We start from the raw sequence: 12,082 nt of genomic DNA, 5'->3' as shown, positions 1-12,082 counted from the left end.
AAAAAAATAATTGGTTGTAGAATCATCTAATATTTTCTTCTTCAGTACACTTAAAATTACAGAATATTTCACAAGAATGACACGAAACGAAACTAATATAACAGAATTTCACTTAAATTCATACGACTAGATCTTCAGTTTGAATTCAAAAAAGGTTAACTACGAATAATATATATCTAGTTTGTTAGTTTGTAAAAGTATCCCCCCTTGTTTAATTTTGTCGTTGAGATGGTCTTATTTAAAGCAATAGTAAACTTTGGATATCCTTTTTTCATTAATGACCGACTAAATCAAACAATTTATACTGATAATTTAACTATCTCAAATAATAGATAATAAGGTTTATTCATTTCTAAATTGAACCCTGATCTTTGCCCCAAAATGTCACATTACGTCATAGCCCCACATCATCAAATGTGACGATTTGGTTAACAAGTGTGATGTTATTTTTGATATAAAACTCTTGGATAAATTGACGGTGTTTTATGAACCAACAAGGTAAGGGTTACCCCAAAAAATAAATAAGATGCCGATCATTTGATAATGAACTTATTTAAAAGAAATAACAGGTTATGTATACTTTTTGAAAGGAATGTCGAGCTGACAAACCGAGTCGCAGAATGGATTCAAAAGCAAGGAGTAGCTTGGGCGCCAGTGGGGGTATGTGCAGGGAGAGAAAAGTGTCAGAATGCACCTAATTTTTTCTATTTTTACATTGTCTTTTTGGAGAACCCCCTCGAACGCTCCATGGGAGGCCTGTGACTATGGTCATTTCACTGAGCTGCCGAATTTGGAAACTCAACCTCAACATTTGTCACCTCTATTTGTACCTCCGTCTAGGGAAGCTGTTGCAGCCACTGGAAATGAGATCATATTTTAGCTGTGTGATCTCTATTCAAAATGTATCAACCGAATATCAGCTGATCCACTTGGTCAAGCATGCCTCACCTCGTCAATGTCATCCCAAGATGGATGACACGCTATAGGAATAACTACAATGTCATCTTCTATTCATTAGTCAGAATTTCATATAATATAATGACGGTTTGTGTCTTACGAGCGTAGGAAATGATCTAGGCATAATGTAGATTTAGTCAATGAACCGAAGGATTGTGATTACATTAAACTTGCGACACATATCAGACGTTGGCTTAAAGTGAATTTCAATTCTCAAGAATGGTCAATATGAGTATATATTCATCAGTCAACTTACCTGGTGTCTTAAAATTACTACAGAATCCCTGTAAAATCTGAAAAATTGGAAAATTCATAAAACTGAGTAATTATTGAAAAAATGCTTAATCTTAATATTAAGTGTTTTTCAATTGCATATAACTTTATGGTCAACTTTAGTCTTGTCATTTCCTGATTATGAATGGCGTAAAATTGACGGGAAATTGAGAAAGAAAGTACTTGAATCAATGTAGACATCTGACCTTTGACACAAATAAAACAGAATCATTGATGTAAACCCTCCGTTGTAATATAAAATCAAAGCCTGAGTTTAAAATAAAGAACGGGAAAATTAGAAAACCCTAGATTACTTAAATCCACGAGTTCCTTCCCTTGTGAGCCGCGAAAACTCGGTGAGGCGATTTCACTCTTGAAAATCTAGAACCTAGACCCGCAGAATATCTTTTTATATACATGTATATTACATGTATATAAAACTAGTGGATACTGTCAGTGACGTAGGCACGAGGAACTGACATAGAAATAGCGTCCACTAAATAGAAAGGGCCAACAAATCGAAGCCAATCGTACTCATTATCGCAATCAAAAGCAAAAAGTAGAACTTAAACCTTATTTGATTTTATTTTTCGGATTCTTTCCCTTTCCCCAAAAATTAAAATTGGACATAAACTGGAAACATATGCGAAATTTACCATACGACGTGCGTGAGTGCCCCTGTGCAACATTTTTTTCAAATTTCAAGTCATTAACCGATATTCAGGAAACCCAAACCAAGACGTACAGGACCATATTCACCAATATATATATATACATGTACACCCATTATATATGTACCCATTAATTCATATGAAGAAAATTTCATTAGCCAATTATTTATTTCCATCTCTAGTCGAATCGTCGTCTACCCTTGCACTTGGAGAAATGTTTGGGTAGTTGGAGACGGATCTACTCACGCCTTACATAATCGTCATTCTGTCACTCCGTCACTATTCTGAGTGTCAACATATTTTGGTGCATACCGAAAAATTGAATTCTTTGGTAGTGAATAACATTCTGCAGAGATTAAGTGCTTCAAGTGATGACAATGAAGCTGCTGTCAGGGTAAAACCATTAGGTACTCTCAACAATGATATTCACACAAGTCCTGTTTCCTCTCTCTCTCTCTCTCTCTCTCTCTCTCTCTCTCTCACACACACATTATTACTCTAATGCAACTACCATCTTTTTTTTCAATATTCAGAAGGAAAAATGAAGTATGAATCTCTGGGTTTGCTACATGAGCTGTTTACCAAACAAGCCTTAAAGACACCCGACAGGATCGCCGTACATGCCGTGGATGACCGAGAAGTCACATTTAAAGAACTGAATGATTGGACGGACATTCTTGCCACAGCTTTACAGAATAGAGGGGTACTACCAAATACCCCGGTTGGTCTCTATCTAGAAAAAGGCATCGAGTTCGTCATCACCTACATCGCCGCTTTAAAATCAGGTAAAGCAACAAAATCTATCAAATCTCCCATAAAGTAGTTTTATGTACGTATCGTTGACACCGAGTTCTTCACCACCTTCATCGCCGCTTTAAAATCAGGTAAAGCCACAAAATCAATCAAATCCATAATTTTATGTACTTATTGAAGACATTGATGGACCAAATTCGAGTTCGCATCAAACATTTGAGCAAAGGAACATGACAACTGCACAGGTTAATCATTTTGTCGTGGTTAGAATTACAGAATCGATGTTAAAATAGTGTTACCGGACTTCTTGCCCATATTTTTGCAGGTGGTGCATATCTACTCATAGACTCGAGTTACCCAAAGCACTTAGTGAAAGCCATACTAGAAGATGCTAAGCCCAATGTGGTCGTGACTGTACCAGAAACAACTGCTATACTAGAAGGTGGGATTTCCTATATTTCAATAAAACTTTGATATTACCTCATATTGCAGTACAATCAAATTAAAGAAAATAACGTAGATACAACGACGAGAGGTTAAATCTTTTCTTTACAGCTGTTAGGAGATTTTGTGACTCTAATATGGGAATCACGATGCTAAAGACGTAAGCATTATAAAAAAACACTAGAATTGGTCTGGTATTCCGAGACATTGTACATCCAATACGCTCTCATATGATAAGTGGCTTACCCAACACAATACATAAAGGGCAGCATCAAATTCTTGAATCCACACTAGTCAGGTACTAGTTCGCATACCTAACAACCACCAACGAATACATCCATAAGAACAGCTGGGATTCTGTTCACCGATCTTTCTGACCAACTGGCAGTTGAACGATTGTCAGTCAGAACAAAAAGGAACATTACCAAGTGGAAGTGTTAGCATCAGTCACTTATATCTTGTTTGACTGAACAAAATATTGCATCATTTTAGAAAGTGGTGCCAGAAATATCATTATTCTTGATAAAGTCTGGCAAGAAAGATTAGCTGCAGAAAATGAATCAAGACCTAAACCGAAATCTCCTGATGTCCATTTAGATTGTATGGCTTACATTGTTTATTCTTCTGGTACTACTGGCAAACCTAAAGGTAAGAGATGAATTGGACATCCAAATCACGAACATACCCCATTACACCAGGTCGAGTTTATGTGGAAATCTGTTGTTACTTATCTTTTGTCCTTAGGGCAGTGTACATAGCACATAGCACATGCAATGACTATTATGACGAACGTTCGGCAATACATAAATCCTTTTTAATGCTCATCGCAAAATGAAAGATTGCCATTAACGAAGATCGCATGGGAGGATTGTTCTCATGATATTCTTTTTGTTTCTAAGGACCTTAATCGAGATTTAAAACTTGTTATGGTCGCTTAATTGACTCATATTAAGTTCATGGCAGTGTAAATACATGGTCAGTGGTCGCGTTAGAAGGTGGTCGCTTATCAGTCGTAAATTATATTTCAAAGTTATTATGGCGGTTCTTTATTGTGGTCGCATATTGAAGGTGATTGCTTAATAAAGGATTCACTGTACATACATCTATTTATCTTCGTCCCTACTATTTTGGTTCTTTGTAGGCATTATGTGTCCTCATCGTGGCGCTGTATTCTCATATACATGGAGACATGAAGCCTATCCTTACCAAGATGATGACAGAGAAGCTTGTAATATTTTTTTTACTTGGGAACTACTCAGACCATTGTTGAAAGGTAGGCAGGTCTTCTGAAAATCACATTGGATCGCTTCCTCTAACTGACTTCATGATACTCGACAAGTACTGCTGCAACCATTGTTATCGATACCTCCTAAAATCAAGCATGGGCTACAAACTAGAGACCTTATTCTGGAAAACTTAAATAAGATCAAATCCAGCTTTTGAAAAATACAGTAATCTGATTGGAAAAATAAAACTAAATTTAAAACCAATTTTAGTGATTAACCAATCAGATGATTGCAACACTTAAATCACTTAAAGTTAAGTTTTCCAGATTAAGGCCTCAGAAGATTATGAATACCAGACCCGTAGAGTTGATTGTTCTGAGGGGCAATTAATATTTCTGGAGGGGCAATGGCGTATGCAGTTTAGTTGCATGGAATGGGTCGGTTGTCAGAATTTATGCAGGGAGGCAATCATTGTTTTCGGGTAGACATTTCGAGCACTTATCATGTCATAACAATATCTTGATCCTTCTAAGGAAGATGGTCCTGGTGACTGTTTTGGAGGTTATCGCCATGGTTTGATACTGTTCTCCTTGCATCAATTTTGTCCAATATCTCATTCTAGGAATCACTTTATATCCAATACCAAATAATGTTATATTTGATATGCCTATTGTCACCAATTTATTAGAGAAGAACAATATCACCAGAATGTTGGTAACACCGTCTCTACTAGAAACTATTATAAATACATCTAACATCGATCTTCAGAAGGCTTTTCAATCATTCAGGTGCGTGGAATTAACATTTTTGATGACAGAGCTGTTCGTCTAATTATCTTAGAAAAGAAAGAAAGAAACCGCTTTACCACTCTTTTAAAAAGTGACACACAGGTATCTTTCTACCACCTGGATCTTGGCCAAATCTCTTGGCATTGATCTTTTCCGGATTATTCTTTCCAATGTACAGCTGGTTCGAATTCCATTTTGTTTTACACGATGTACTTGGCAGATTATCCCTTGGTGGCATCATAAACCGCTGTTTTAAATTTCCCCAGATCGTACACTCTATTTATCATCAAATTCACATTTTCATATTCTTTCCTGTATACGAAACAGACATCTGTTGAAACTCGCATTCTACTCTTGTTCCAGACAAATTTGGTTTTGTGGTGAAGTAGTAACGACAGCTCTACTTGGTAACTGTATGAAACTATTTCCTACTATAAGATTCATTAACCTATACAGTGTATCAGAATGTCATGATGTAGCTGCCGGAGATTTAACAGAGATGTATGAAAAGGACAAGGTATTTGAGTCTTATGTGGCTGAGCTTATAGCGAGGGAAATCAACACGTTATCACCAACACAGTATTTCTGGAAATGGTCACTGAGTAATACAGGATACAACCTCTCTGGAAAAAAATCCAATGGTCTGGAAAAATTGAACTAAGCACTAACAAAAATAATTCAAATTTGTCTGGTTGACAATCAAGGAAGCTCATGGACAATCATCGTGTCCAAACCACACCCCCATTCGTCATACTTCAATAAGACCTTGTCAAAACCCGTATTCGTGATACGATTATTGACAATATTTTTTTGAAAAACCAAATTTCCACGGTTATATAAATATAAGATTATTTCGAATGATGATATTATTTTAAGGATACCTTGATGTCCAGAAAGTTTTGTCCTGTTGGTCAATTGTTACCTGGTGTAGAAGTTGTTATATTAAATGATGAGATGATTCCACAATCTATAGGTCTTCCGGGAGAGGTAAATCCAACTTACATTTCTGTTTGGTTTGACAAGCTAAACTACTAAAAATAATGTTTCTAAAATAAGTATAAAGGTTACTAGCTAAGGGATGTTGGGATGATGAATCCAGTTGAAGAGTAACATAAGGGGTTCCGACGATAATGTGAGCACACAAAGTCTTTTCGTTTTTCCTTGTGGTACTAAAAATAACAAAAAATCTTACCTTGGTAGAAGCTTTTGTAGGGTACTAGTTTAACTACATAGAAAACCTTTTATCCTTTTGTATTTTCAAAAGTATTAGAGTTCTTGTTTAAAGCCGTGCATTCTTTTCCCAGATTTATGTTGGTGGACCTACTCTTGCATTAGGTTACCTCAACAATCCTAAAGCACAAGCAGCCAAATTTATCAAACGACCAGATACTGTACCAAGTAAAATCGGTGACAGATTATATCGAACTGGGGACTGGGGATATGTTCTAGCCGATGGGAGTCTGGAAATCTGCGGACGCTGTGACTCCATGGTCAAAATTCGTGGTTACTCAATCGAAGTTCAGGTTTGATTTATTGGTTTAACTCACTCAATCAATTGTGTAATTGCAGAGAGAGATCAGATGATCCAGCGGGGTGAAATCTTTGGACTCGGAGCTCACATTCACCAGCCGTGATGTGCGCCTAGCTTATGGTATATTGCAAGGCGGCAAAGGCAGAATAATCACGTTCTTGACAAATCGCATAGAATTTTCGAAAGGATTATTAAGAAAGTTGAGGTATAGGCTTGACAGAATAATGACAAATCTTATAGAATTTATGGACGGATGATTAGAAACTTCAAGTATAGTCTTTGGTTGTAATTTTAGGCTGTAGAAAATGCATTTAAAAGTTTATCGTGTGTAAGGAACAGTGTAGTGTTAGTAAGAGGGGAGGAAGGAGAAGATAAGTACCTCATAGCTTACATTGTCCTCGATATAGTTATTACCAAGAAAGACATCCGACAAAAACTGAAGCGAAAGTTGCCGTTTTATATGATACCGTCCTTTATTGTGATACTTGAGAAGTAAGTGCGATTTCATAAAAAGCTTAGCACAAGTAAGTGCGATTTCATGATAAGTTTGGCACAAGTAAGTGTTCGTGATAAGTTTTACACAAGTAAGTGCGATTTCATGATAATCTTTGCACAAGAAGTACGATTTCATGATAAGCTAGGCACAAGTAAGCGCGATTTCGTGATCAGTTTAGGACAAGTAAGTGCGATTTAATGATAAGCTTTGCACAGGTAAGTGCGATTTCATGATAAGTTTGGCACAAGTAAGTGCGATTTTTGTGATAAGTTTGACACAAGTAAGTGTTTCATGATAAGCTTTGCACAAGAAGTGCGATTTCATGATAAGCTAGGCGCAACTAAGCGCGATTTCGTGATCAGTTTAGGACAAGTAAGTGCGATTTCATGATAAGCTTTGCACAAGTAAGTGCGATTTCGTGGTAAGTTTGGCACAAGTAAGTGAGAGTTTATCATAAGCTTGGCACTGTAAAAGAATTCTGTGAGGAACAAAGTAGCAGTTCGGAATCAGTAAAGAAAGCATGAGCAAGATATGCTTCGACCTCCTAATTAGATTTTTTGGAGTAAGCGCAATGATTTTATGTTAAGGAAATCCATGGACAGCTTTATCCTCAGTAGACTTTAGACTTAACTGCAATGTTATTTTCTTTAGAATTCCAATCTTAGAAGCGTCTGGTAAACTGGACACTAAAGCTCTTCCACCTCTAGATCGACAAACTGTTGGTGAGGATTCTGATGGGAAACCAAAGACACCAACAGAGACCAGTCTTGCTAGGATCTGGAGTCAAGTGCTTTCTATTAGTGATATTGATATTGAGGAGAGCTTCTTCGATATGGGAGGGTAAGTTGATGTACTCTATTCCGGTATGTGGCGGTCACTGCCATAAATCGACTCTTAATTCGTCCCACTAAAATAGGACGAAAAAAAAAAGCAAATACTAACAATCCGAACCACAGAACGAAACCCGAAATCCAAAAACAACATGATGGCGAAACATAAGTAGCAGCTAATGAAATTTTCACAAGAGGAATTATATCAATTATAAGCGAGCAAGTATTTCATAATGATCCTTATATGAATACTGAAGGTTCGAATTTCAAAAGGTTACCTTATTTATCTTGGATATCCAGCTCAAGCTTGACAAGGTCTCAAGTATGAATGGAATAAATATAAAATAACTTACGTATTTTTTTTTTAAAAATTCTATTATATTTTTTGCTATAAATTGCAAGGGAGAACGGTTCATTTAAGTAGAGCTTTTTCATAAAAATAAAGTTTGGGATTATGTCCAAAAATTCATTTTACCAACAAATATGTGTATTAATATACCACTGTTTCAAAACCAATCCTGTGACTTATATGATATCCTTATTCGGTTGTGTTTTGAAATTAAGCATCTGTTCTTCAGTCATTCTCTACTGGCCGCCCAGCTCCTGAATAAAGTTAGAGAAGAATATAAAGTAAATGTAAGCGTCAAAGAACTGTTCACTTTCCCAACGGTTCAAGGCTTTGCTAAGCTGATAGATAGCAAATTCGGAGTAGCTGCTCTTGACGACACTGATACCGATGTTCCTGTATTGGATTTACCGGCTGAAGTTGAGAAACACGACCAACGTTCTATAATGTAAGTTTTGTATGGATCTCAAATGGCATCTTGAACTATGTACTCATCGCATGCTTTTGAGAATAGATTGTGTGCTTCGCTTCCAAATAAAAGCCAATGATTAACTAAAAGTTTTATACCAATATCACGTCATATTTTCCATCATAAATATACGACCAAAGCAATGTGGGCCTTCATTCTAAATTATGGTCTTATAGTATAGATATGCAGCTTCGTGCCTTTTGGAGAACATTTCACTATGGTCATCATTTCCAAAGTGGAAGAATCTTACTGACTGGTGCTACTGGTTTTCTTGGTGCCTTCATTCTACGAGAACTACTCTTATCCACAAAGGTATTTTCAAGTCACACTATTTATAAGTCCATTTTTTTGCGGACCTGGTGTCTCAAGAGGTTTTGCATCCTCGCGAAAAAAGATTACGTTTTATCAAAATAGTAACAAAGATTGAGTAGAAGATGTGTTGCTTTGCTTGCTCATGGCGGAATTGAACTAACGAATGACAATCCGCCTTTCTTGCTTTTCTTCCTGAGCGGAAAGTTCAGTTGAACTGGGTTGACCTCATCCTTCAGCTGGTAAAGCAAATACTTATACACAGTGGCTAAACTACCAACGGGACTGGTTGAACGGGCCCCACTCCCAAAAAAAACAGGTAATTAATTGATTAATTAACAAAATTACTTGGAGGGAGGGGGCAACCTACAAAAGTCCACTGGACCCTACTCATCCAGTTGAGCCACTAGTTATACCCATAAAGTATGCAAAAGACAAAGTCATTGTCATGAGTAAACCGTTTGGTATCATTGATAATTGGAGGTCGGTCCCACCTCGTTATGTAACGGATGTGCACATTGAGACGAAACAAGGTATGCCAAAGTTCTTTTAGGTGCTTAAACTGTATCAACAATAATGTTTTGGTAAATGTGCTTTGCTGGTGCTTTATTATAGATGTTTGTATACTGTTTAATAAGAGACCAGTCAGACATGAGTTTGGAAGACAGACTCCATAAAACATTAATAACCTACGGCATCATTACCGCCTCCGAGAGTAGGCCCACAGAAGAACAACAGAGATGCTCTGAGTTACTGAAGGGAAGAGTTCGACTGATAAAAGGTAAACGGAAGGTCATCTTTTGCCATTGATGATCTTGAAGGGTTGACATAAGCTAAAACGGTCATTCTTGTCCACATAAGGTAGATGAATGACCTTTGCAGGCGGCAGTAAATCTGTAAATAATCTAATCGATGTTAGGTAGCCTGCTATGATGATCCTAATCCATGTTATTGTTGATTGTTTTATTGTGTTTTATTTGTATTCCATTCCATGTCTACCTGACTTTGGAAGCACTGAGCGTTTTAGTTTTGTCCATGAAAAACCGGATTTTTTGGCACTTCCGCAAAAAAAAAAGTGCTCAGAATTCACTTTTATGCACATTGGGGGAGAGCTAGAGAAGCACCAAGTCCAAGAAACCGGGTAACATCGATTTCCGTGACCAAAAAAATTCGACCCAAAAATGGATTTTGGTACTACCTGTTGAAATTTGCCAATTTTGCCTTTTTTGAAAATCCAAATTTTGCAGCTTCACCACGGTCAAACCACTTGGGATAGGATGATGAAATTTTGACAGGTACTAGTTTGAAATCTTAGCTTTGCAATGCCACAAACCGCGATTCCATATCTGCCTTACTTTGGAAGCACCGAGCGTTTTAGTTTTGTCCATGAAAAACCGGATTTTTTTGCACTTTTCCGCAAAAAAAGTGCTCAGAATTCACTTTTATGCACATTGGGGGAGAGCTACAGAAGCACCGAGTCCAAAAAACCGGGTTACATCGATTTCCGAGACCAAAAAAATTCGACCCAGAAATGGATTTTGGTACCACAGGTAGATACCTGTTGAAATTTGCCAATTTTGCCTTTTTTGAAAATCAAATATTTGCATCTTCACCACGGTCAAACCACTTGAGATAGGATGATGAAATTTTGACAGGTACTAGTTTGAAATCTTAGCTTTACAATGCCTCAAACCACGATTCCATATCTGCCTTACTTTGGAAGCACTGAGCATTTTAGTTTTGTCCATGAAAAACCGGATTTTTTGGCACATTTCCGCAAAAAAAAGTGCTCAGAATTCACTTTTATGCACATTGGGGGAGAGCTAGAGAAGCACCGAGTCCAAAAAACCGGGTAACATCGATTTCCGAGACCAAAAAAAATCGACCCAAAAATGGATTTTGGTACCATAGGTAGCTACCTGTTGAAATTTGCCAATTTTGCCTTTTTTGAAAATCCAAATTTTGCAGCTTCACCACGGCCAAACCAGTTGAGATAGGATGCTGAAAGTTTGACAGGTACTAGTTTGAAATCTTAGCTTTGCAATGCCACAAACCGCGATTCCATATCTGCCTTACTTTGGAAGCACTGAGCGTTTTAGTTTTGTCCATGAAAAACCGGATTTTTTGGCACTTTTCCGCAAAATAAAAAAGTGCTCAGAATTCACTTTTATGCACATTGGAAGAGAGCTAGAGAAGCACCGAGTCCAAAAAACCGGGTTACATCGATTTCCGAGACCAAAAAAATTCGACCCAAAAATGGATTTTGGTACCACAGGTAGCTACCTGTTGAAATTTGCCAATTTTGCCTTTTTTGAAAATCCAAATTTTGCAGCTTCACCACGGCCAAACCAACTGAGATAGGATGCAGAAATTTTGACAGGTACTAGTTTGAAATCTTAGCTTTGCAATGCCACAAACCGCGATTCCATATCTGCCTTACTTTGGAAGCACTGAGCGTTTAAGTTTTGTCCATGAAAACCGAATTTTTTGGCACTTTTCCGCAAAATAAAAAAGTGCTCAGAATTCACTTTTATGCACATTGGAAGAGAGCTAGAGAAGCACCGAGTCCAAAAAACCGGGTTACATCGATTTCCGAGACCAAAAAATTCGACCCAAAAATGGATTTTGGTACCACCTGTTGAAATTTGCCAATTTTGCCTTTTTTGAAAATCCAAATTTTGCAGCTTCACCACGGCCAAACCAGTTGAGATAGGATGCTGAAAGTTTCACAGTTACTAGTTTGAAATCTTAGCTTTGCAATGCCACAAACCACAATTCCATATCTGCCTTACTTTGGAAGCACTGAGCGTTTTAGTTTTGTCCATGAAAAACCGGATTTTTTGGCACTTTTCCGCAAAATAAAAAAGTGCTCAGAATTCACTTTTATGCACATTGGGAGAGTGCTAGAGAAGCACCGAGTCCAAAATACTGGGTTACATTGATTTCCGAGACCAAAAAAATTCGACCCAAATTGGATTTTGGTACCACA

General features: G+C 37.3%; 1 protein-coding gene across 1 annotated transcript; it reads left to right on the top strand.

The window, feature by feature from the left end:
• Positions 1-2,442: 2,442 nt before the first annotated feature.
• On the top strand, positions 2,443-11,454 carry LOTGIDRAFT_171784 (hypothetical protein; the record flags this gene model as incomplete). Its single annotated transcript, XM_009048345.1, has 14 exons — positions 2,443-2,686; positions 2,980-3,096; positions 3,591-3,746; positions 4,240-4,371; positions 4,947-5,112; positions 5,476-5,629; positions 5,989-6,099; positions 6,417-6,635; positions 6,939-7,135; positions 7,791-7,979; positions 8,548-8,763; positions 8,961-9,096; positions 9,709-9,874; positions 11,369-11,454. The coding sequence occupies 14 exons, from the start codon at positions 2,443-2,445 to the stop codon at positions 11,452-11,454; spliced, it is 2,289 nt and encodes a 762-aa protein (XP_009046593.1).
• Positions 11,455-12,082: the final 628 nt, after the last annotated feature.

The sequence above is a fragment of the Lottia gigantea genome (assembly GCF_000327385.1).
Source record: "Lottia gigantea unplaced genomic scaffold LOTGIsca_120, whole genome shotgun sequence".
NCBI classification, from domain to species: domain Eukaryota; kingdom Metazoa; phylum Mollusca; class Gastropoda; family Lottiidae; genus Lottia; species Lottia gigantea.
The sequence above is the reverse complement of the archived record's forward strand: the minus strand, read 5'-3'. Positions and strand labels throughout refer to the sequence as shown.